At 40.9% G+C, this 27,116-nt stretch overlaps 1 protein-coding gene across 3 annotated transcripts; it reads left to right on the top strand.

Annotated features, from left to right (window-relative positions):
* Positions 1–1,937: 1,937 nt before the first annotated feature.
* On the top strand, positions 1,938–24,064 carry LOC131131814 (neuroblast differentiation-associated protein AHNAK-like). Of its 3 annotated transcripts, none has more exons than XM_058076717.1 (7): positions 1,938–2,252; positions 8,619–8,668; positions 9,139–9,249; positions 9,361–9,468; positions 9,572–9,725; positions 9,830–9,990; positions 10,076–24,064. In XM_058076717.1, the coding sequence occupies exons 1-7, from the start codon at positions 2,195–2,197 to the stop codon at positions 23,102–23,104; spliced, it is 13,671 nt and encodes a 4,556-aa protein (XP_057932700.1). In that variant the 5' UTR covers positions 1,938–2,194; the 3' UTR covers positions 23,105–24,064. The 3 variants fall into 3 exon arrangements, with proteins under 3 accessions (XP_057932700.1, XP_057932701.1, XP_057932702.1); XM_058076718.1 differs by lacking the exon at positions 1,938–2,252 and adding an exon at positions 5,154–5,231 and having other exon boundaries at positions 10,076–24,063; XM_058076719.1 differs by lacking the exons at positions 1,938–2,252; positions 8,619–8,668 and having other exon boundaries at positions 8,973–9,249; positions 9,576–9,725.
* The last annotated feature ends 3,052 nt before the right edge of the window (positions 24,065–27,116 follow it).

The raw sequence follows: 27,116 nt of genomic DNA on the forward strand, positions 1-27,116 counted from the left end.
TACAGTTACAGTAATTAAAATCTCACTGCTTGACATCATTATTACTGTAATAATAGCATACAAATACTATATAAACATCAGGGATAAGATAGTAGATTGTATAGAGAAGCACCCATGTGCTGTGAGTGCCCATATGGAGGTGTGTTGTGTATGTGAATGCGAGTGTGTGAATGTGTAATTGTCACTGAGAATGACAAAAGGAGAGAGACTGCCTTCTACCACCCAGCAACCCCGCCCCGCGCAGCCAGGTCAAGCCCCCACCGCCAGAGATCCTCCGGCCCCGTGGGTGTGGGCAAAGCCAGGGCCGACTCCCCAAGACCCGCCCCCGAAGCAACTCCCCGAAGAGACCAGCAAGAGGCCATGGAGGAGCAATCCCAACCGGCAACAGGGCGCCAGCAGGCCGGAGGAGAGCCGCACCCCCGAGACCAGTGGGAGACCATACCCCACTAGGGCAGAAGGGCATCGAAGGCCACACACCCGTGGGCACAGGGGCGCCCCCGCCGGCCGGAAGGGAGCCCGCCCACGGTCGGAGGCACCGCCCCCCACACACCCCCAGGAAGCAGAACCAGGTCCGCCCCAGAACCCCAGGCCTGACCACCGACATAGGACCGCCCCGTCCAGGACAGAAGAGGCCCGGGCACACTGCCCCATGGAGGACCGGGCGGTAGAGATGGAACGCCCTACGCCAGACCCCCGCAGAGCCACCCCCCGTATATCTATATGGCCATATACCCACATACACACACATATACATATATATATATATATATATATATATATACTTATATATAATTATAATAAAACTAATCATTATTTATCTAAGTATTTAAAACAATAAATACATAAAATAAACTTAAACACTTATATTTGTATTTTAGTTCATTTAGCTATATTTATGCTTGAAAATGCTTAAGTTAGGCAACAATATATGTAGATTCATTCATTAATTTTCTACCGCTTATCCTCACGAGTGTTGCGGGGGTGCTGGAGCCTATCCAAGCTGTCTTCGGGCGAGAGGCGGGGTACACTCTGGACTGGTGGCCAGCCAATCACAGGGCACATATGGACAAACAACCATTCACACTCACATTCATACCTATGGATAATTTGGAGTCACCAATTAACCTAGCATGTTTGTGGAATGTGGGAGGAAACCGGAGTACCCGGAGAAAACCCACGCATGCAAGAGGAGAACATGCAAACTCCACACAGAGATGGCCGAGGGTGGACCACTCGAGTATCCTAGCTGTGAGGTCTGTGCGCTAACCACTTGACCGCCACGCAGTCCAATATATGTATATATTTTATGATATCTTTCATGAGTCAATAATGACATCATGACACATGGATACAATGTAAAATAGTCAGTGTACATGTATATGTAATAGTGTAAATTTACTGTCCCCACAAAATAACTCAAGACACAGCCATTAATGTATGAACCGCTGGTGTGAAACCGCCTTCTGACAGCCGCATTAAAATCTTAGTTGCGCTGCAGTGTCTCATTGTTTGAGTCATTATTCCAAGCTTGTGATCATGGTGATCCCTTGAATATAAATCAACAGCTAATGTGCTGGAATACCAAACAAGGAGGCACTGGCCTGATTAGGCCGGTCAACATTTCATCCAACTTTTGTTTTTGGTTTGTTTTCCTGTTGACTGTCTGATTGAGGCAATATGACTGCTCAAGCATCGAGTTGTGTACACAAAGAGGGGATTTAAACTGCAAGCACACAGCAGCAAATCAACTTATGGCCTCATGTCAGTAAACTTTAAAACACACGCACGCATACATGGACACACACACTCCCATCAGTGCTGAATGTCCTTGTCTGATTAGAGCAATCAATGAGACTGTTGCGAGGGGAGAGGACGAGGAGGAGGGTTAAGAAGGAGAAAGAAGGGATGAGCCTGTGTTGGGAGGGGTGCTGTATGGTGGGGGGGGGCAGCTCCTCCCATAATGAAGTTATTGAGCAGTGCTGGAGGTCCATGTTTACAGGGCAAGCCTGCTTTCACTCTCCACTCGGCGGACAGCGACGAGTGCTCTCATTCTCCTCGCGCAATCTCTCAGCACCACTGACACGGGACAAGCCGAGGAGGGGAGGAAGTGGCACCCCCAGTCATCCCTCCATCGGTACCCGCCTTGACGGCCAAGGAGCTGGTCTTCGCTGCAGACGCCACCGCTGCCGCCATCATGTGCGACTGCTTCCACCTGGCCTTCCCTAACTGGCACGCCGCCCCTTCTGGGACAGGTGAACATCAGTTCCTTTAATCCCTTTAATCACTGTCTGTCTGTCTGACTTTCTGTGAGCTGAGCAACTCACTCACTCAGCAGTTGTTATGCAGCAGGAGCGGTGTGTGTGTGTGTGTGTGCGTGCGTCTGATGTGCGCGGTGCTGATGCTGACCTGCAGTGAGCGTTGGGTGTGTCGTCTGCAGAGATGTCATCATCTTAAACGCTGCTGGCGAGCTTGCCATCCTGCTGCTGCTGCACAGAAGCACTTCCTATGGTGGCCGACACCATCAGGACAGTAAAGACTGTGGCAGGAGACAAAAAGATGATGTCATGCTTAAAGCTGCAGACCAAATGTGACATAGAATAAAAGAGCTGCCACCTGTAACATCACTTGTCAAACACTCGGGCATACTGAATTAAGAGACACATTCTTTGCAATGCATTCTTTGTGCCGCAGTGTTCTGCCTTCCTCCTGATGCATCATGTTATTATTTTCCTCTTAGGGCTATTAAATGCATTGTTCGAGTGAGTCGTATGGGGTGAATTCTTCTAGCCTTTATTCTAAAAGCACATCACATGTGCTAGCATGATCAAGCCGAGGTCAAAGTCTGTTCCGTCTGTTTCTGTCAGCGATGGTTCCTGATTCCTGGCTGTATATTCATTATCAATCTGCATAAATATTGATTTTACGTTTCAAGTTGAAATTGGTTTGATTCATTTGGCATTATCCAACAAAGTTGAGTGTTTCTGAGCTATTTTTGCTTTTAAATGAAACTTTAAAAAGGTCATTTTATTTACTCACTCACTCACTTTATTGCCAAAAAGAACTGATTTGTTTTTCCCAGTAGATGAAAAATCCAAATTACAAATCAATACATTTGATTCTAAAATGTTAGTTAGTTGAAGCTAGACTGGCAGATATTTTGATAAGAACATCCCTGAGAAGATGCAGAGATGTTGGTGTTGCTCTAGGAGCTGCAGGACATTCAAGGTCATAGAGAAATAGTGAAGAATTTGGATTTCTGCTTGGAAGTGAGCCAGGCGCCTGTTGTGTTTTGTCCTGTTCTCTACTGTTCTGCAGACGGGCAGGGATCTGCATTTAAATAATTTTTACCCTTGTCCATCACAGTGCCTTTAATTCACATTTTGACTGACATCAACATCTGTCTCAGATGTCTCAAAAGCTGAGAAAAGCTGTTGCTCTCAGTAGAGGTTCAGACATCCGGTAAAGTCCAATGGTCCTGATGTGGACACAGACAGCACACCTTTATACACACCGACTGCATATTTCTTCACAAAGTTTAATGACTCATGTAACTAATCCTGCTAACTAACAAATCAACAGGGATGAAGGCATATTATCATTAGTGATATTATCAATATCATTTATATAAATGCTGATTTTCTTTCACCGGATTCTTTTAAAGCAATTTGAACTTTTGTCACCATAATTGGTTCAAATTACAAGTTGAGTTTATGTTCATGCAGTATATTTTCATCATGAAATAAAGGCAGATGAAGACATGAAATTTGAGGATTCCAGTATGTCACTTAATTTCTCTCCAGGTGATGAATATACCGAAAGATTTAGCGGTCGCAGGTTCAAACCATGCAGAAAATCAAATTATTTCTTGGCTTATACTTTATTTTAATTTTGATACAAACAATTTGCCTGCAGTGAAAGAAGCTTGTGTCCAACACCAAGAAGAATCCAAATCCAAGAGCACAAATAATGAGCTGTACGCTTTTGATTAGTTTAGCTTGTAAAAGAAATGGAGACAGCTCATACGATCACACAGGAAACTATATAACAAACACTTCATGTTTCGTTTTGGCAAGACATTATAATTGCAATCAGTTGCAACACAAATGTGGACATCGCGGTGTTATGCTTGCAAAGATAAGACGAAGTGGTCAGTGCACTTTAGCAGCAAGGGAGGAGCCACACCCATGTGCAGTGCTGCAGTCACAGCCTACAAGGAATCATGCAGCAGCTACTGTTACTGTGGCTATACTTGCTTCTGCCAAATGCTTCTGTACAGCATGTATCACATATTCATACAGCAGAGTCAAAAATACCTATATTTAGACAATTAAGCAGTGAAAGCTGCCTTAAATGACAAATATTTGAGAAAGGAGTTCCTTGTGTGTGTAACGCCGTGTCTGAGGCAGTGAACAAGAGGCATACGTACATCATGCAGTCAACTAAAGTCATGTAAAGCTGACTGCACACAGTGACGCCATGAACTAACACTTCATTAGTGGTGTGTACTTGACAGACGCCATGATGGCTTTAGCCTTGAGACTCCCCTCTGTCTTTAATCCATCCCGATGTGCTAAGATCCGCTTCATGACAATATCCTGGAACATCAGTCTTCATAAGTTGAAGCAGCAGAGTGCATCAAATATAGTAGTTTTTCCTCTCAGGTTTATTAATAGCTTACATCTATAGAAGGCCTTTTGCAAACACAAATAGCAACAATATTAAATAATCAGATTAAAGTGATTTTAGTAGCAACGATCAGCAGTGAATAAAGAACAACTATGTCACTCAGTCGGGTGTTGACTTCCCATCCAAATTTGCATCAACACCAAATCCCCCTGAGATACACTATTATTATACTGTATATGATTAATATTATATTATTTTCTGAGAAATAAGGACAGAACATGAAAAATATCTTATCAATCAATGTTTACAAAAACAGGGAAAAAAATTGATGGAAATCGCTCATGTTGTTAGTTTTTACATAATCACACTAACTAACAAACGTTTGACTTGACATATCACCTTACTATTGGGCTCATCAAAGTACGACAAAGTGACACGTGCACACAGGTGAGTGTATAAAATGAAAGTGTCCCGCCTTCTTTGTCCACTGAACACTCGAGTGGCTTTGTCAGTAACAAGACAGCAGCTGTATTTAAAAGTGCTTTGGACAACTTCTTGTTAGCGCCTCTGTTTAGTTGTAGGACTTGAACAAGGAACATCAGCAGGTAGGTGAGCTGCTTGGCTGCATGCTTTGGCGGCTGTGGAGTGTGTGTTCCGAGAAGGGGCAACATTAGTCCGACAAGGAATACTATGGCAGAGAAAATATCAAAATTGGCAGATTGGGACAGACAGGTGAAACACAAACTCAAGCCATTTCCTGCATTTTCTGTGGGAAATGATGAGAGCGTTGGCATTCCTGAAGTTGCTCAACATATTTATTTGTGGAATTGATGGAGACATTGACCATCACTGAATTCCTGCTGTAGAAGTTGTTAGAAAATGTAATTCAGCACCTTCACTGCAAAAGAGTTTGGTTTTGTGGAATCCCACTGTTTCAGCGGTGCCATCAATTTTAAAGTGCGATACAGTAATCCCTCGTTTACCACGGTTGATTGGTTCCTGACATGGCTGCAATAAGTGAATTCCTGTTAAATCCCTTACTAATAAATGGAATATTCTCCTGGTGCAAGCATAGAAAACCTGTTTACTACCTTCTAATTAAGGTTTTTATCATTATTAGAGCCCTACAGATATGAGTTTTCTGTACTCTGGTTTCCTTCTGTGCATGTTTGGTTAATTGTCCATAGGTATGAATGTGAGTGTGAATGATCGTTTGTCTATATGTCCCGAGCGATTGGCTGCAGACCAGTCCAAAGGCAGTCCCGCCCAAAGACAGCTGGGATAGTTCCAGCATAGCCCCGCAGCCCTAGTGAGAAATTGGATGTTCATACATATCGGATTTACATTTACATGTGAATGAGACCTGAGTCATATTTGAAAAAATGGGAATTGTACTGTTTACAGACATGAAAAAATCAGACCCAGGTTACAGGTTACTGAATGGAATTAACTTGCAGTATGAATATGAAGAGCTTGCAACCAAAAGGCGCTAAATCCAATTTTCACTAAGTTGCATGTTTTTCATGAGTTTAATAGACCTCTGTCGTGTATCCAAATCACATATTTTGGTCTTGAAATCATTTTTAAAAATATGAAAAAAAGTGATATGAAATTTATGCTTTCAACCAAAAGGCGCTATTTCCATTTCAGATTTCAACCAAAAGGAGCTAAATCCCTTTCTTTATTCTTTATTCTGATTGGCCCAAGTTTCCCATCTATTGATAATCTGACCAATCAGAGAGAAGAATACAATTGGCACTGCACATACAGAAAGCCAGTATCAGTGCGCATCCTGTTTTGTTTGTGTACATGAAGTACACGTATGATAGTTACAGTATGTTATGCAATTCAGGAGAACACAAATTGTGTTTTTACAGTATTCTGTAACATGGAAGTTTTTTTTATGCCATAAAAGGCATGTCTCTACCTTGACACCTCCAACTTTCATGAGAAACATTATTTTACTTGTACTAAAAAACATACAATGTAAAGAGTTTGTAATGAGATGATTTTTGTCACTGTCACCTTCATGGCGCAGTCAAATATGAGCACTGCTTTAAATAACATTTTTATTATTGTCTGCAAATTGTTATTTTTCATGTGTCGCTCGACTGCAGCCTACAGGTTGAATGCACCTGCAATGTATGACATGTCTTGTACCATTGTCTTGTATAATTGGGTATGTTGAGTTGTGTTAAAGCTGATCATCATGGAATGTGGATGATGTAAATGTGTGCTATAACATCTTAACAAAATTTTATCAGTAACAGTGTACTAGTGGTAGGTTATAACATTTTGTTTCTGTAATGTGTGAAGGTGAACGAGTGCATGTGTGTGTGTGTGTGTGTGGGTGGGGGGGTGTATTGTATGTTGAGAATGGCTTCTGTGTTGTAATTATTTTATTAGCATAGCACATAAAGCACCTTACATTCTTTTACAACAATGCCATTGAAGAAGTTAAAGGTGACTTCAAATTTATTTCAGCCAAAAGGCGCTAAATCCATAATTTCAGCCAAAAGGCGCTAAATCCGAAAAAAAATTAATAAAAAAAATATATAAAATACATTTTTATAGCATGCATTTTTATGACCTATATTGATAGCTCTTTAATTTGTAATATAGACTTGATGACCAAATAGATTGATATGTGCGTAATTAAAAATCATTGATTTTCTCGAAATCAGTCAAAATGGATTTAGCGCCTTTTGGTTGCAAGCTCTTCATATAGTCTCTGTAAACTGAATGTGGGTCGTGTTTTTTTTCTAATTACCAAATGGATGTCATTTTGTGTATTTTTTAACCTCACAGTCTGCCACTAATTGCAGCCTAATGTACTTAAAATAGCGTTCCGAGCTACTCGCATTAATGTTAATACTGTGGGCGGATCTCACAATATTAGTTTGGTAGGACAGTGTCTTTTGTGTAATCCTGCAAATGAATACAGTGGATGCTGGTTGACTTCTAAGTTGTTCTACTTTCAAATCATAGGAAATAATGTACAGTAGAATCTTGGTTAGTGAATCCCGACAATGACTTCCCCAGTACTGGTTTTTATTTGGTTAGCATGCTAATGGCTGCTAACCAAACTACAGTGACATTGTTATTCGCATTGATGTTTTCATTGTTATGCCGAAGAACTACTTTACTGGCGTAGTGCCACACCACACCGGCTAGGTACTAGCGGGCTAGCGACTAGCTTCACCACATACTTTCCCACAGGGCGTCAGCAACCACGACCGAAACATAAAGCTATATATTAGAGCTGAGGCCACTAAAGCTGTTTGCGTTTATGAGTTTGGAAAAGCTAACACTAGGTTTTTTCTATGTTGATATGTGAAATCAATGTGCCCAGGAAGAAAATTCTGGGAATGCTTAAACGACCAAGTATGGCAAAATAGTATAGTATAGTATTGTATTGCATGGCATCATGAGCGTGCTTGTTGCTACATGGCTACAGCATAAATATAAATCGATAAAATGCAGTTGGAGCTAATTATGTGCATTACTGAGCTGCCGCTTTTATCTGTTTTTATATATTTTGAATGCACAGAAAAGAGAAAGACTTGTCTTCATGTCTCACATAAGGATTGTGGATGATGGGCCAATTTCTAGAAAAAGTACACTTTTCCTTTAAGCAATTAGCTGCTCACTGAGTTGACGAGGATGGTTCAGGGCTACTGATGCTAACAACAACATACCAGATCCAATTGTAGTCCTATTCTCTTTTTGGCAACATTGAATGGCTGAGAGTCTGCATGCGTCTCCTCTGTATGAATCAATACTGAGTATCACTTAACAGAACATGGAGGGGATAGGATTCCTGGAGGAATTATTGCCAGTAAGAACTCTACTCTGGCTTATCATTAGCCTCTGCATCTCACAGGTTGTAACGTTTACTGGGTAGATGAGACACAACAATTGCAATTAAATAAATAAACACGGTATGTAGCATATAAGTGAAGTTTGTATTTATGTTGTGTTTCTGCCCACAGGAGCAGGTCGCAGGCTGAGAGGCCCTGAACTCCCCTCAGAGGACCATTCAGTGAGTCTTTTGGACTTAAAGAGTCAGACATGTTTGTTTGGAAGGCCTAAGACAAACATTCATAATCAAAATAATGATCCCCTGCAATTCCTAAAAATGCCTGAAGATGTTTTTTTAATGGGCATGAACTGATGAAGCCTAATCAGATGAGAGGCGAAATGCCTTCTGAGACAACCTTGCGGTCGATTCAATGCCATGAGAATCCCTGATAGTAATGTGAGCTTTAACTGGATGAAAATGAACCATTCAAGGTGAATTGCAGATTTTAGGAAGGCACAATGTAATATCTGTAGACTAGTTTGTTAACTAGTCCTGGAAAAACACCAACAATGGGACAAAGACAGAGAAAAGTCACAGCTGTGGTTGGCGCAGAAAAGTGTCATTCTCACACATTCTGTCATCCAGATCTTTGTAAATTCACTAAAGTGGAAAAAAACAGTTAAAGACCTGCCTACCTGCTGTCCATGTAGGCATGTGACGAGCCAACTCATTTCACTGAGGGAGAGAGACCACGCCCTCAAGGATCGTCCCCAGTTGAAGAACATCCAGAAACTGAGAAATACAGTGGCAGTGACAAGGAGGTAAAGAGCATTGTAATATACAACTGGAAAGTGGCCAGCAGCTCATATAAATGACTGACAATTGGTAATTTTCCAAGAGGACTCCAGCTCAGCAACAGTATTTTGTTTCAGTGTGAGCATGAGCAACATCACAAGAGAGGGAGAGGAAAGAAGGCTAAAAAGTCAGGTTTTGGGTGCAGATTTGACCCCCGCTCAACACCAAAGATGAGCAAACTGAAGGTGAAACAATTCTTCTTTTTCTTTATCTGATTCTAAAGTGCATCAGGTGGGGGCTGCTGTCAATCAGATAATATTTAATGACTACATGTTGGTGTTTGGACAGGAAGCCTACAGCCCGGAGTCGGGGGTTATAGTGAAAACAGCTCAAGATGGTTGTGCAGAAGGTCTTGTCTATGGTGGAGGAGGGAAAGAGGGAATCTTTATCAAAGAAGTACTACCAGAGTCACCTGCCTCAAAAAGTCTACAATTGAAAGAAGGTACGTGATCACTCTAGTTAAAATGTATGCTGTATTCATCTTGCATATATTTTTTTTCTGTTAACCTTTACACGGCATTCCTTGTACACTTTCTTGATATGCAGGTGATCAGATTCTCAGTGCCACCGTGTATTTTGACAACGTGTCATATCAGGATGCCATTCAGATTATGGAGCATGCTCAAGCTTACAAAATGAAGCTGTGCTTAAAACGCAAACCAGACATCACAGAGACTGAACCCATCGCTGAATGTGACATCATCCCTGTAACTATTTTTAAGTCTATCTTCAGACTTTGTGATGTCTTTTAATGAGGCATATCTAACATTTCACATTTCTATTCCTCATCAGGAGAATGAAACCTTCACTCCAGAGATGAGAGAGCATGGGAAAACCAAGAGGCGAGGTGATGCACGCATTTCTTGGCCAAAGTTTCCTTCCTTAGGGAGAGGACGAAAATCACGGTTTGCAAGGTCTCACAGTTCCTCAGAAGCCGACGAGCAGAGAAAGTTGGAGTTGAGTCCCACAACAAGTGACACAGAGTCCCCTATAAAATCTCAGGATGCCCTCAAAGGCAAGAAACGGCATAAAATGAAGCTTCCAAGGCTGACAAAGAGAGGCCGCATTAGTTCATCAGAAGAGCAGGACACAGATGCACCAACAACCGTGACCGAAATTCATCAAACACAAGAAGCTGTGGAACTGGTCTCACCTGAGAGCCTTCAAAGCCCCTCAGATGGAAGGCTTGAAATCCATGGGGCAGAGGAGTTGACTCTGTTACAGGATTCTGACTCAAGAATGTCTAAACCACAAACCATTCAACACAAGGTGGAGCTCATCAGTATTGACAGCACTTTGAAAACAACAGATCTATCTGTAGCCTTGGCAGGCCAAGAAAGTCCCTCTGCACAACTGTCTCCGGGTGGTAAGAAGAAAAAGAAAGAAAGGTCAGAATTAAAAATGAAAATGTTAGGAAAGGACAAATCCCAGAAGGAGACAAAAGCAAAATCACCCAAAAGGCTAAAAACACTTGGTGCAAGTTTAGAAATAGCAGGTCAAGGCATTGTTATGGGGAATTCGCCAGATAAAACGACCAGTACTCAAATAATTACGAGTGAGAGGATTGAAGAAACATCCCCACTCAAAGACAAAGGAAAAACAAAAAAAAGAACTGGCCTTCCTAAGCGTGAAGACATTGAAATTCCTGGAATGGAAGCCGTGTCTATAAAGACCAAAGCCAAAGGACGCCATGAAGAGACACCAGAAACAGTCCAACTATCAATCGATGTTGACAGAGTGAAAGAGGCTGTTTCAAAGTTGCCTGGATATAAACTGCCAAAGGTTGATATGTGTGGAGTACGTATCCCTGAAGAAATCACTGTCATAGATGCAAATGCACAAAGAATATCTGTAAAAACACCCACAAAAGTTAACGACAGCAAAACAAAACAGGGGGTAACTATCAGTCAGCTGGAGGTAACTGCCTCTACAGAAATAGCCACAACTTCATACAAACAACCAAAGATCAAACTGGATGATTTAACAGGAGAAGAGGTTCTACGTGTGACCAAAGTGGACCAAGGTGATACACTGATAAATGTCAAACAAGCAACCCAAGAGCGTGAACTTGATGACTCAAAAGAGTCTGATAAGAAATCAATGACTGCAAAGATAGTTTTGCCAACCATTGGGTTTTCAAAGTCTGACTTTAGAATCCCTGAAATTGGTATGTATTTGCCAAAAGCAAATATTTCTGGACAAAATGGTGACGAGGTTAAAGGAGAAAGAACTATATTCCTACAAGAAAACGCATCGAAAACGGAACTAAGTGAAGATGACATACTGAGTGGAGGGATCACAGCAGGTGCAAAAATGCAAGAAGCTGATACTACTGTTGTGGCAGTTACAAGTGAACTTGGAGGTATCGGTGAGAGAATTGAATACATTGATTTGGTTGATTCACCAGTCGAGAAGGACCTTGAAGGAAAAGGAAGTCCATTTCAAATGCCCAAATTTGAAATAGCCTTGCCAAAAATTAGAGGCCCTGAAATTGATTTGGGTTTCTCAAAGACAGGAGTCAAATCACTTGATCCAAATTCAACATACCTGAATTTTCCAGAGGAGCAGCCCTTTGTTGGTATTGCAGGGTTGCCCACAGATACTGAAAAGGAAATAAAAGGAAGGAAATTTAAATTGCCAAATCTTGACTTCACAGTTCCTGAAATCACTGGGCCACAAATCAATGTTGGCATTTTCAAAAAAGATGTTGCAGTGAAAAATACGGGGCCTAAATTTGTGGAGTTAAGTCCAGAAAAAGCATATGCATTACCACCACTGCAAGATAAAAAACCTGAAATGTTACAGACTAATTTAGGTGTTGGACAAGAAGGGAAAGGAGAGATTTCAAGATTGGATGTAAAAGGACCAGATATTAATTCATGCTTGGTTAAGGAATGCAAACCACCGGACATTGACATACGTTTATCAAAGAAAGAAGGAGAGATCACACGCCCAGCCGCTGAAGTTCAACTTGGTGCTGTGGAAATGAAACTACCATCAGCTAAAGTGGACATTGAGGCTCCTAAAATCCAAGTTAAACCAGGTGATATTGAAGGATCGCCATCCAAATTTAAACTGCCAACAGTGAAATTACCCAAATTCACATTTGCAAAACAAAGCAGCAAAGATTCCGATGTTGATGTCCCAGATGTTGATGTTTCTATTCCAGAAGGAAGTTTGGAAATCACCCAACCACAAGTGGAGTTTCACCCACCGGAAGTTGATGTGAAAATAGGTGTCCAGGAGAGTAAGTTTAAAATGCCAAAGTTCGGAATCTCCATGCCAAAAATAAAAGGGCCAGACATTGATAAAAGTTTACCAAAGAAAGATGGAGAGATCAGAGTCCCAGAAGCTGAGGTTGAACTCGGTCATGTGGAAATGAAAATGCCATCAGCTGAAGTGGAAATTGAGGCTCCTAAAATTGAAGTTAAACCAGGTGATGTTGAAGGATCGCCATCCAAATTTAAACTGCCAACAGTGAAATTACCAAAATTCTCATTTGCAAAACAAAGCAGCAAAGATTCTGATGTTCATGTTTCCATTCCAGAAGGAAGTTTGGAAATAACTCAACCACAAGCGGAGTTTCATCCACCAGAGGTTGATGTGAAAATAGGTGACCAAGAAAGCAAGTTTAAAATGCCAAAGTTCGGAATCTCCATGCCAAAAATAAAAGGACCAGACATTGATATAAGTTCATCAAAGAAAGATGGAGAGATCACAGTCCCAGAAATTGTAGTTGAAGTCGGTGATGTTGAAATGAAACTACCATCAGCTAAAGTGGAAATTGAGGCTCCTAAAATCGCAGTTAAACCAGGTGATGTTGAAGGATCCCCATCCAAGTTTAAACTGCCAACAGTGAATTTACCCAAATTCACATTTGCAAAACAAAGCAGCAAAGATTCTGATGTTGATGTCCCAGACGTTGATGTTTCTATTCCAGAAGGAAGTTTGGAAATCACCCAACCACAAGTGGAGTTTCACCCACCGGAAGTTGATGTGAAAATAGGTGACCGAGAGAGCAAGTTTAAAATGCCAAAGTTCGGAATCTCCATGCCAAAAATAAAAGGGCCAGACATTGATATAAGTTTATCAAAGAAAGATGGAGAGATCAGAGTCCCGGAAGCTGAAGTTGAACTCTGTGATGTTGAAATGAAACTGTCATCAGCAAAAGTGGAAATTGAGGCTCCTAAAGTCGAAGTTAAACCAGGTGATGTGGAAGGTTCACCATCCAAATTGAAACTGCCAACAGTGAAATTACGAAAATTCTCATTTGCAAAACAAAGCAGCAAAGATTCTAATGTTGATGTCCCAGATGTTGATGTTTCCATTCCAGAAAGAAGTTTGGAAATCACCCAACCACAAGTAGAGTTTCACCCACCAGAGGTTGATGTGAAAATAGGTGACCAGGAGAGCAAGTTTAAAATGCCAAAGTTCGGAATCTCCATGCCAAAAATAAAAGGGCCAGACATTGATATAAGTTTATCAAGAAAAGATGGAGAGATCAGAGTCCCAGTAGCTGAAGTTGAACTCGGTCTTGTGGAAATGAAAATGCCATCAGCTGAAGTAGAAATTGAGGCTCCTAAAGTCGAAGTTAAACCAGGTGATGTTAAAGGATCGCCATCAAAATTTAAATTGCCAACAGTGAAATTACCAAAATTCACATTTGCAAAACAAAGCAGCAAAGATTCTGATGTTGATGTCCCAGATGTTGATTTTTCCATTCCAGAAGGAAGTTTGGAAATCACCCAACCACAAGTAGAGTTTCACCCACCAGAGGTTGATATGAAAATAGGTGACCAGGAGAGCAAGTTTAAAATGCCAAAGTTCGGAATCTTCATGCCAAAAATAAAGGGGCCCGACCTTGATATAAGTTTATCAAAGAAAGAAGGAGAGATCACAGTACCAGAAGCTGAAGTTGAACTCGGTCATGTGGAAATTAAAATGCCATCAGCTGAAGTTGAAATTGAGGCTTCTAAAATTGAAGTTAAACCAGGTGACGTTGAAGGATCGCCATCCAAATTTAAACTGCCAACAGTGAAATTACCAAAATTCTCATTTGCAAAACAAAGCAGCAAAGATTCGGATGTTGATGTCCAAGATGTTGATGTTTCCATTCCAGAAGGAAGTTTGGAAATCACTCAACCACAAGCGGAGTTTCACCCACCAGAGGTTGATGTGAAAATAGGTGACCAGGAGAGCAAGTTTAAAATGCCAAAGTTCGGAATCTCCATGCCAAAAATAAAAGGGCCAGACATTGATATAAGTTTATCAAAGAAAGATGGAGAGATCAGAGTCCCGGAAGCTGAAGTTGAACTCTGTGATGTTGAAATGAAACTGCCATCAGCAAAAGTGGAAATTGAGGCCCCTAAAGTCGAAGTTAAACCAGGTGATGTTGAAGGATCGCCATCCAAATTTAAACTGCCAACAGTGAAATTACCAAAATTCTCATTTGCAAAACAAAGCAGCAAAGATTCTAATGTTGATGTCCCAGATGTTGATGTTTCCATTCCAGAAAGAAGTTTGGAAATCACCCAACCACAAGTAGAGTTTCACCCACCAGAGGTTGATATGAAAATAGGTGAACAGGAGAGCAAGTTTAAAATGCCAAAGTTCGGAATCTCCATGCCAAAAATAAAGGGGCCCGACCTTGATATAAGTTTATCAAAGAAAGAAGGAGAGATCACAGTACAAGAAGCTGAAGTTGAACTCGGTCATGTGGAAATGAAAATGCCATCAGCTGAAGTTGAAATTGAGGCTTCTAAAATTGAAGTCAAACCAGGTGATGTTGAAGGATCACCATCCAAATTTAAACTGCCAACAGTGAAATTACCAAAATTCACATTTGCAAAGCAGAGCAGCAAAGATTCTGATGTTGATGTCCAAGATGTTGATGTTTCCATTCCAGAAGGAACTTTGGAAATCACTCAACCACAAGTAGAGTTTCACCCACCAGAGGTTGATGTGAAAATAGGTGAACAGGAGAGCAAGTTTAAAATGCCAAAGTTCGGAATCTCCATGCCAAAAATAAAAGGGCCAGACATTGATATAAGTTCATCAAAAAAAGATGGAGAGATCAGAGTACCAGAAGCTGAAGTTGAACTCGGTGATGTTGAAATGAAACTACCATCAGCTAAAGTGGAAATTGAGGCTCCTAAAATCGAAGTTAAACCAGGTGACGTTGAAGGATCGCCATCGAAATTTAAACTGCCAACAGTGAAATTACCAAAATTCTCATTTGCAAAACAAAGCAGCAAAGATTCTGATGTTGATGTCCCAGATGTTGATGTTTCTATTCCAGAAGGAAGTTTGGAAATCACTCAACCACAAGCGGAGTTTCACCCACCGGTAGTTGATGTGAAAATGGGTGACCAGGAGAGCAAGTTTAAAATGCCAAAGTTCGGAATCTCCATGCCAAAAATAAAAGGGCCAGACATTGATATAAGTTTATCAAAGAAAGATGGAGAGATCAGAGTCCCGGAAGCTGAAGTTGAACTCTGTGATGTTGAAATGAAACTGTCATCAGCAAAAGTGGAAATTGAGGCTCCTAAAGTCGAAGTTAAACCAGGTGATGTGGAAGGTTCACCATCCAAATTGAAACTGCCAACAGTGAAATTACCAAAATTCTCATTTGCAAAACAAAGCAGCAAAGATTCTAATGTTGATGTCCCAGATGTTGATGTTTCCATTCCAGAAAGAAGTTTGGAAATCACCCAACCACAAGTAGAGTTTCACCCACCAGAGGTTGATGTGAAAATAGGTGACCAGGAGAGCAAGTTTAAAATGCCAAAGTTCGGAATCTCGATGCCAAAAATAAAAGGGCCAGACATTGATATAAGTTTATCAAGAAAAGATGGAGAGATCAGAGTCCCAGTAGCTGAAGTTGAACTCGGTCTTGTGGAAATGAAAATGCCATCAGCTGAAGTAGAAATTGAGGCTCCTAAAGTCGAAGTTAAACCAGGTGATGTTAAAGGATCGCCATCCAAATTTAAATTGCCAACAGTGAAATTACCAAAATTCACATTTGCAAAACAAAGCAGCAAAGATTCTGATGTTGATGTCCCAGATGTTGATTTTTCCATTCCAGAAGGAAGTTTGGAAATCACCCAACCACAAGTAGAGTTTCACCCACCAAAGGTTGATGTGAAAATAGGTGAACAGGAGAGCAAGTTTAAAATGCCAAAGTTCGGAATCTCCATGCCAAAAATAAAAGGGCCAGACATTGATATAAGTTCATCAAAAAAAGATGGAGAGATCAGAGTACCAGAAGCTGAAGTTGAACTCGGTGATGTTGAAATGAAACTACCATCAGCTAAAGTGGAAATTGAGGCTCCTAAAATCGAAGTTAAACCAGGTGACGTTGAAGGATCGCCATCGAAATTTAAACTGCCAACAGTGAAATTACCAAAATTCTCATTTGCAAAACAAAGCAGCAAAGATTCTGATGTTGATGTCCCAGATGTTGATGTTTCTATTCCAGAAGGAAGTTTGGAAATCACTCAACCACAAGCGGAGTTTCACCCACCGGTAGTTGATGTGAAAATGGGTGACCAGGAGAGCAAGTTTAAAATGCCAAAGTTCGGAATCTCCATGCCAAAAACAAAAGGGCCCAACCTTGATATAAGTTTATCAAAGAAAGATGGAGAGATCAGAGTCCCGGAAGCTGAAGTTGAACTCAGTGATGTTGAAATGAAACTGCCATCAGCAAAAGTGGAAATTGAGGCCCCTAAAGTCGAAGTTAAACCAGGTGATGTTGAAGGATCGCCATCCAAATTTAAACTGCCAACAGTGAAATTACCAAAATTCTCATTTGCAAAACAAAGCAGCAAAGATTCTAATGTTGATGTTCCAGATGTTGATGTTTCCATTCCAGAAAGAAGTTTGGAAATCACCCAACCACAAGTAGAGTTTCACCCACCAGAGGTTGATATGAAAATAGGTGACCAGGAGAGCAAGTTTAAAATGCCAAAGTTCGGAATCTCCATGCCAAAAATAAAGGGGCCCGACCTTGATATAAGTTTATCAAAGAAAGAAGGAGAGATCACAGTACAAGAAGCTGAAGTTGAACTCGGTCATGTGGAAATGAAAATGCCATCAGCTGAAGTTGAAATTGAGGCTTCTAAAATTGAAGTCAAACCAGGTGATGTTGAAGGATCACCATCCAAATTTAAACTGCCAACAGTGAAATTACCAAAATTCACATTTGCAAAGCAGAGCAGCAAAGATTCTGATGTTGATGTCCAAGATGTTGATGTTTCCATTCCAGAAGGAACTTTGGAAATCACTCAACCACAAGTAGAGTTTCACCCACCAGAGGTTGATGTGAAAATAGGTGAACAGGAGAGCAAGTTTAAAATGCCAAAGTTCGGAATCTCCATGCCAAAAATAAAAGGGCCAGACATTGATATAAGTTCATCAAAAAAAGATGGAGAGATCAGAGTACCAGAAGCTGAAGTTGAACTCGGTGATGTTGAAATGAAACTACCATCAGCTAAAGTGGAAATTGAGGCTCCTAAAATCGAAGTTAAACCAGGTGACGTTGAAGGATCGCCATCAAAATTTAAATTGCCAACGGTGAAATTACCAAAATTCTCATTTGCAAAACAAAGCAGCAAAGATTCTGATGTTGATGTCCCAGATGTTGATGTTTCTATTCCAGAAGGAAGTTTGGAAATCACTCAACCCCAAGCGGAGTTTCACCCACCAGAGGTTGATGTGAAAATAGGTGACCAAGAGAGCAAGTTTAAAATGCCAAAGTTCGGAATCTCCATGCCAAAAATAAAAGGGCCAGACATTGATATAAGTTTATCAAAGAAAGATGGAGAGGTCAGAGTCCCGGAAGCTGAAGTTGAACTCTGTGATGTTGAAATGAAAATGCCATCAGCTGAAGTTGAAATTGAGGCTCCTAAAGTCGAAGTTAAACCAGGTGATGTTGAAGGATCACCATCCAAATTTAAACTGCCAACAGTGAAATTACCAAAATTCACATTTGCAAAGCAGAGCAGCAAAGATTCTGATGTTGATGTCCAAGATGTTGATGTTTCCATTCCAGAAATAAGTTTGGAAATCACCCAACCACAAGTAGAATTTCACCCACCAGAGGTTGATGTGAAAATAGGTGACCAGGAGAGCAAGTTTAAAATGCCAAAGTTCGGAATCTCCATGCCAAAAATAAAAGGGCCAGACATTGATATAAGTTTATCAAAAAAAGATGGAGAGATCAGAGTCCCAGTAGCTGAAGTTGAACTCGGTCATGTGGAAATGAAAATGCCATCAGCTGAAGTAGAAATTGAGGCTCCTAAAGTCGAAGTTAAACCAGGTGATGTTAAAGGATCGCCATCCAAATTTAAACTGCCAACAGTGAAATTACCAAAATTCACATTTGCAAAACAAAGCAGCAAAGATTCTGATGTTGATGTCCCAGATGTTGATTTTTCCATTCCAGAAGGAAGTTTGGAAATCACTCAACCACAAGCGGAGTTTCACCCACCGGTAGTTGATGTGAAAATGGGTGACCAGGAGAGCAAGTTTAAAATGCCTAAGTTCGGAATCTCCATGCCAAAAACAAAAGGGCCCAACCTTGATATAAGTTTATCAAAGAAAGATGGAGAGATCAGAGTCCCGGAAGCTGAAGTTGAACTCAGTGATGTTGAAATGAAACTGCCATCAGCAAAAGTGGAAATTGAGGCCCCTAAAGTCGAAGTTAAACCAGGTGATGTTGAAGGATCGCCATCCAAATTTAAACTGCCAACAGTGAAATTACCAAAATTCTCATTTGCAAAACAAAGCAGCAAAGATTCTGATGTTGATGTCCCAGATGTTGATTTTTCCATTCCAGAAGGAAGTTTGGAAATCACCCAACCACAAGTAGAGTTTCACCCACCAGAGGTTGATATGAAAATAGGTGACCAGGAGAGCAAGTTTAAAATGCCAAAGTTCGGAATCTCCATGCCAAAAATAAAGGGGCCCGACCTTGATATAAGTTTATCAAAGAAAGAAGGAGAGATCACAGTACCAGAAGCTGAAGTTGAACTCGGTCATGTGGAAATTAAAATGCCATCAGCTGAAGTTGAAATTGAGGCTTCTAAAATTGAAGTCAAACCAGGTGATGTTGAAGGATCACCATCCAAATTTAAACTGCCAACAGTGAAATTACCAAAATTCACATTTGCAAAGCAGAGCAGCAAAGATTCTGATGTTGATGTCCAAGATGTTGATGTTTCCATTCCAGAAGGAACTTTGGAAATCACTCAACCACAAGCGGAGTTTCACCCACCAGAGGTTGATGTGAAAATAGGTGACCAAGAGAGCAAGTTAAAAAAGCCAAAGTTCGGAATCTCCATGCCAAAAATAAAAGGGCCAGACCTTGATATAAGTTTATCAAAGAAAGATGGAGAGATCAGAGTACCAGAAGCTAAAGTTGAACTCGGTGATGTTGAAATGAAACTACCATCAGCTAAAGTGGAAATTGAGGCTCCTAAAATCGAAGTTAAACCAGGTGATGTTGAAGGATCGCCATCAAAATTTAAACTGCCAACAGTGAAATTACCAAAATTCTCATTTGCAAAACAAAGCAGCAAAGATTCTAATGTTGATGTCCAAGATGTTGATGTTTCCATTCCAGAAGGAAGTTTGGAAATCACTCAACCACAAGCGGAGTTTCACCCACCAGAGGTTGATGTGAAAATAGGTGACCAGGAGAGCAAGTTTAAAATGCCAAAGTTCGGAATCTCCATGCCAAAAATAAAAGGGCCAGACATTGATATAAGTTTATCAAAGAAAGATGGAGAGATCAGAGTACCAGAAGCTGAAGTTGAACTCGGTGATGTTGAAATGAAACTACCATCAGCTAAAGTGGAAATTGAGGCTCCTAAAATCGAAGTCAAACCAGGTGATGTTGAAGGATCGCCATCGAAATTTAAACTGCCAACAGTGAAATTACCAAAATTCTCATTTGCAAAACAAAGCAGCAAAGATTCTGATGTTGATGTCCCAGATGTTGATGTTTCTATTCCAGAAGGAAGTTTGGAAATCACTCAACCACAAGCGGAGTTTCACCCACCGGTAGTTGATGTGAAAATGGGTGACCAGGAGAGCAAGTTTAAAATGCCAAAGTTCGGAATCTCCATGCCAAAAACAAAAGGGCCCAACCTTGATATAAGTTTATCAAAGAAAGATGGAGAGATCAGAGTCCCGGAAGCTGAAGTTGAACTCAGTGATGTTGAAATGAAACTGCCATCAGCAAAAGTGGAAATTGAGGCCCCTAAAGTCGAAGTTAAACCAGGTGATGTTGAAGGATCGCCATCCAAATTTAAACTGCCAACAGTGAAATTACCAAAATTCTCATTTGCAAAACAAAGCAGCAAAGATTTTAATGTTGATGTCCCAGATGTTGATGTTTCTATTCCAGAAAGAAGTTTGGAAATCACCCAACCACAAGTAGAGTTTCACCCACCAGAGGTTGATATGAAAATAGGTCACCAGGAGAGCAATTTTAAAATGCCAAAGTTCGGAATCTCCATGCCAAAAATAAAGGGACCCGACCTTGATATAAGTTTATCAAAGAAAGAAGGAGAGATCACAGTACAAGAAGCTGAAGTTGAACTCGGTGATGTTGAAATGAAACTACCATCAGCTAAAGTGGAAATTGAGGCTCCTAAAATCGAAGTCAAACCAGGTGATGTTGAAGGATCGCCATCGAAATTTAAACTGCCAACAGTGAAATTACCAAAATTCTCATTTGCAAAACAAAGCAGCAAAGATTCTGATGTTGATGTCCAAGATGTTGATGTTTCCATTCCAGAAGGAAGTTTGGAAATCACTCAACCACAAGCGGAGTTTCACTCACCGGTAGTTGATGTGAAAATGGGTGACCAGGAGAGCAAGTTTAAAATGCCTAAGTTCGGAATCTCCATGCCAAAAACAAAAGGGCCCAACCTTGATATAAGTTTATCAAAGAAAGATGGAGAGATCAGAGTCCCGGAAGCTGAAGTTGAACTCAGTGATGTTGAAATGAAACTGCCATCAGCAAAAGTGGAAATTGAGGCCCCTAAAGTCGAAGTTAAACCAGGTGATGTTGAAGGATCGCCATCCAAATTTAAACTGCCAACAGTGAAATTACCAAAATTCTTATTTGCAAAACAAAGCAGCAAAGATTCTGATGTTGATGTCCAAGATGTTGATGTTTCCATTCCAGAAGGAAGTTTGGAAATCACTCAACCACAAGCGGAGTTTCACCCACCAGAGGTTGATGTGAAAATAGGTGACCAAGAGAGCAAGTTTAAAATGCCAAAGTTCGGAATCTCCATGCCAAAAATAAAAGGGCCAGACATTGATATAAGTTTATCAAAGAAAGATGGAGAGATCAGAGTCCCAGAAGCTGAAGTTGAACTTCGTGATGTTGAAATGATACTACCGTCAGCTGAAGTGGAAATTGAGGCTCCTAAAATTGAAGTTAAACCAGGTGATGTTGAAGGATCGCCATCCAAATTTAAACTGCCAATGGTGAAATTACCAAAATTCTCATTTGCAAAACAAAGCAGCAAATATTCTGATGTTGATGTTTCCATTGCAGAAATTGATTTGAGTTTACCAAAGAAAGATGCAGAGGTCGCCACACCGGAAGTTGATGTTTCTTTTCCAGAAGGACATTTGGAGTCCAAGCTACCACAGGTGGAGCTCCAACAAGCAGAATTGAATGTTGGGCTATTGGATGCATTAAAAGCCACAGTATCAGATTCTGAAATTCCCACGGCTGAGCCTGATGATGTTGGCCAGATCTCTCCGAATAAATACAAACTGTCAATGTTTAAAATGCCAAAGCTGGCTTTTTCAAGACCAAGACCAGAAGACGAATTTGTTTCCATTGACACAGCTGACAAAGACAATCGACTAGAGATGAAAGTTGAACTGAATGGGGACAATACATCACCACAAGCCACTCCAACACCACTTGGTGATATCCTAAAGAAATTTGAAGTTGAATTTGATGTTGCAAAAACAGAAAAACAACAAGTTGCATCAAAGGAAGTTCAAGACAAAGATAAACCCAAAGGAAAGGAGGACAAAAGCACCAAGCAACAAGCAACCAAAAGTCCTGAAAGGACAGGATGGTTTAGGTTTCCGACATTTGGGCTCTCCTCACCTTCGGAACCTGACAAAACTCTCCCAAAAGAAGACCTTAAGGATCTAAAAAGCCCAGTTGGGGAGAAAATTAGCCTCTCCTATTCTGTCCAGCCATCAGATGACTTTGCTGAGATTAGCTCAACGATGACAAGTGAGCATGTTGTCTTGTCCTCATCTTCTCCAACCAAGGTAACAGTCAAATATTCTGATCCCAAATTATCTCCTGATGTCGGAGAGATGCACGATAACCTCATAGCTTCCACCACACGATCCAAGCTGATCACAATTGAGCCAAACTTACCTGAGAAAATCACTATCCTGTCATCTGAGGTCTCATCTTCATCTGAGGAAACACAAAGACTGGCATCTGGAAAAATTCACGTCTTTACGTCAAGTATACAAGCATCCCCGGAAGCCCACCATACCAAGCTTCTGTCCACAGTCAAAACATCAGGGGAGGCCAGCCAAGCTTCTTCGTGGACTGTTGAGAGTTCTCAGAGTAGCAGAACATTTTCACAAAAACGAATAATCCGTGAAACGTCGCACCAAAGCAAAGAGACAGTCGTTTTTACGCAACAAATCACAAAAACATTTGATCCTGCTGAGCTCTTCACTGATGAAACAGCTTCATCCATCCAGCGACTCAGAGACTCCGTCCACTCTGAAAAAATGAGATTTTTTGACGGCGCCGAGAAATGAAATACATTCATGAGAAGTGCAAGTGTAGAGCTATATAAACCTCATAGGTCACAGTCAAAAAGACTAAGACAGAACAGTTTGCATTTGTAGTGTGGAGAAAATGTGTCAATGTTCCATTGAGAGCAGGTATTAACTTAACTCTGGCTGCATGTATTTTGTCTAGAAAAAGAAGGAGTAATATAAGTAATGTTGACAAAGAAAATGTGATGAGCTCTGTGTTAATACAAGCTGTGTATCTAATTGTCGTATGACAGTGCCTCCCCAAATATGCTTACATGTGATACAGAAAACTTCAAACGTTTACTTAACGCAGTTGTGCTGGAACATTATGGGGTGTTAACCAATGGTGCAAAATCTGACAAAATAGTAAAAATGAATGTTTATGATAATTTCACAAAGAAGACCATAGAGACTACAATAGTACAGTGTATGGCATCAAAAATGTGTGTATGTTTGTGTATCCGCTGAGGTAATCTTGTTGCTGCAGTTCAATGGTAAAGGAAACAATAGTAAAGAACAGCTATGATGGCAAAAAGTGTACTACTGTAACTATATTTTTTATTAATAGATTTGCTTAAAGCCTAATTTGCTACAGTAAATATACATATATAAATATATATCAGCAGTGCATTCTCATTCAGTGTGAATGAATGAATGCTGTCTGTGTAAATAGCTTTTAATGACTTCTGGAGCATCACTACACCATTTGTATCCAGACTAGTCTGTGTGCTTTAACGCCAAATGTTTGCAAGACATGCACAATAAAGACAGATTATTACAAGCCAACAAGTGTGTGACGTTGATGATTTACCATCCGTTGTTGAATACCTGGTCAGGGCTGGAGTCATGTTCTTCTGCAGCAAACTCTTACCAGCATGTCTAATTATGCACCTGGAAGAGAAAACTGGCTTCTTCAAAGTGTTCCTACAAAGTTTGAAGCACACAGTCGTCCATAATATCTTACTAGGGTGAAGAACTCAAACCCAGGGAGAACTAGTTCAGTTACTAAATTGTTAATTCATTAAAGTAGAGGTGTATCAGCTTGGCGGTTATATTGCATTTACACCCTAGAGGGAGACACAACTCACCTTATATGTTTTACAACCGCTGAAATCCTCTTGAGATAGTACAAGCGGCAAGAAAAACGTTTTAACAATTTGGATTATAATATTTACACCTCGCTAGCTAGCTAGCTATCCTAGCCATCTTTTAATGCTAGCTAGCACTCATGTACAGCCAGAAAGCTCATGTGTAAAGGTCGAACTTCTCTGGCCAACTTCAACTTTATTTAACATCTAGAGTCTATCTACAATACAGAGACTCTTTAGTATGTGACTTTTGGGGGCTTAGACTAAGACATTTACCTTCTCGACGATGCGGCTCGCTTTTGTTTGCAAATTTTAAATCGTCATACGCCTCCATATCGCGCCTGATCATATGTTGCCTTCAGGTGTTCCTCGTAAAGGCTATACTCGTAAATTACTGTCATCTATGCGAGGTTGCTTCCTAATTTCCTGTCTTAAACAATGTTACAATGAATGCTTTTGACCGATACTGAACCAAAAAAGTGTAACGTTAATCTAAGGATGATCGGGTCGATTCAAGTGCCGCTGACGTTCCAAGGACACTAAAAGTCACCGCTGCGCCGCCACAGCGCATGCTCGTACTACATGGATGCCAAGCGGCAACTTGAGTGCCGCCTGTCGCCCACAAGAGCCAACATTCTCTTCATCAGCACCAGTGCGATGAAGACAGTCCTGTTCTGACATTCTGGATCAACCTGCATACAGGTACGGAGCTTCTATTTCTTCATCTTTGTTAACAAAACATATTGAAACCTTTGTGGTCGCATTTAATCCGCCAAAGTTCACACAGCTGAGTGTTCAAAGTTTACCTTTGATAAGAAGTTGGAGATTTGGGCTTAAATCTGTGTAATTTAGCAGAAACTGTGATTCATTATATTGTGTAGATCAACATATACTGCATCTTTTAACAGTGAGAATGGGCTACCTGTTGTGTGCCATGCAGAATAAGATCTATAATTCATTGTCGCAAATGAGGAACATTTCTGTGATGCAAATACAGAAGAGGAAATCACACTGAAGTCCACTGCAGTTTTGTAGAACTGTATTTGAGGCTGTGAAAGAGTGAAAAGGTGCTCTCCATGGCCAGGGGGGGATATTGTGACACTGAATTGTATGCAGTCCTCTTTAACTGAATACCAAGGTGGACAATGAGGACTGGAATTTAGTGTATTTAGGTTGTATGCATTTGTATTTGTGATAATTTGATACACAGCTGTGGTATGAATGTGTCCAACATGGCTCTTGGGGCTTGAACCATGGTCTACCCAATGAGAGTCCAGAGCGTGAGGCATCGAGCTAAAAGTCAGAGCTGTCAACAAGCTGTCCAGTTTGGTCCTTTTTTTCGATCTACGCAACTCTCATGGCGTTTACCTTCATTTTTGTTGCACTCACCTGCCGACACTTCACCGGACGTGGGCTGCCGGGTCACGACGCTAATGTAACCCATGTATGCAGTCCAGCATGATTACCAACGTACTGGCGGACATCCGTTACATGTGCACACAGGCGATGTACTGTGTCATGGAGTTCTGTATGAAAGGCTCTGGTGGCTGAATGCTGGATTGACTGTTATGACTATGATTCACCTATTTGGCAGTAGGTTGCAGATTCAATGCCATTCAATAACGATAATGGTGGCCAATAAAACATCTACTAGTGAAATACTAAAGCAAAACATCAAATTGTCATGCTGGTGATTTTGAACTTTTGAATTATAAGGCGAATCTTGTGTAGCAAACAAGTAAAGATATATGGCTTACGGGATGAATATATGATACCCTTTACATAAAAAAGCGTGACTGAAGCCTCATGATTGGCATTGGAATTTTAATTCCTGCATCTGTGACGCTTCACTGAAACCAGATCAGATTGGAATCACATGCGGACCACCACAGGCCTCTGGGTCCATACCTCCACAGACTTTCTGTCCAAAGAACCAGCCCGAGTGAGCACTCTACCCATCCGGAGGAACAATCCTAGCAATCCTAGCCAGTGATAAGGAATAAAGCTCATATTGTCTGCCGGGACGCCTCTGGGAAAGGCAGAGGCAATCCCAGGTTCCACAGGTTCCACACAGAAGCCTCCGGAACAGAGAGGCCTCCACGTCTTGACAGCAATAATTGCCGCATAACGCCACACATGAATGCCCCCGAAATCAGCTGTGGGCCTTGTGCGCTCAGGCAAAGTACTCTGCTCACATAATCAGAGGCATGAAATCTCATCTTTTTGTACCCATGGCAACAGTGGCAGCCCATTTACTGTCTGATTGTATGAAACGTGCTCTTTCACTCAACTTGTCACGTTACGTGCCCACTTGGAAAAGAGCTGCTGGCGAGTGGCCAGCCCAGAGTTCTCCACTCTTTCCAGGTGGACATACACGGAGATGAAGGACGTTAGCCAGCGCATCTCCATGGTAATGGAGTTGACAAAGAGAGCTGTTGATTGTCGCTCGGCTGTTGCTGAGCATGCAACTGATGCCAAATGGCCAACAGCTGCTGACTGTGCTCACAGAAAAAAGATGTTTGAATTTTGGAGTATCGGGGAAGCTCCACTTTGTGCCTCTCCGAGCGCCACAAGTAAACCTACGAAGATAAGACAACTAAGGAAATAAAAAACACAGAAGGTCATTTAAAGATGTGCATATTATGTAGCTAAGCGACGAATGAAGGCTGGATTCAGGCTGCTGAGGAAGGTTGACGGGCCGTTTATTGACACAGACACATCACCATCAAGAGTGCATACAAAAACAAGGAAATAGAAAGAAAGCTTACTGACCTTGTCTAAATTCTAGGAGGAAAATAAGTATTTCTTCACGCCATAACAAATATTACATGCTTGTTATGATAAAATAAATTTATTTGTATAGTGGAGCCTTGGTTAGCATTATTACCGTATTTTCCAGACTATAAGTGGCACTTTTTTTCATA

The sequence above is a fragment of the Doryrhamphus excisus genome, chromosome 7, assembly GCF_030265055.1.
Source record: "Doryrhamphus excisus isolate RoL2022-K1 chromosome 7, RoL_Dexc_1.0, whole genome shotgun sequence".
Lineage (NCBI taxonomy): Eukaryota > Metazoa > Chordata > Actinopteri > Syngnathiformes > Syngnathidae > Doryrhamphus > Doryrhamphus excisus.

Coding starts and splice junctions, on each gene's coding strand:
- LOC131131814 (XM_058076717.1), top strand. CDS start 2,195: ATGTGCGACTGCTTCCACCTGGCCTTCCCTAACTGGCACGCCGCCCCT. Junction 8,669..9,138: donor TCCCCTCAGAGGACCATTCA/GTGAGTCTTTTG, acceptor CTGTCCATGTAG/GCATGTGACGAGCCAACTCA. Junction 9,469..9,571: donor CAAAGATGAGCAAACTGAAG/GTGAAACAATTC, acceptor GTGTTTGGACAG/GAAGCCTACAGCCCGGAGTC.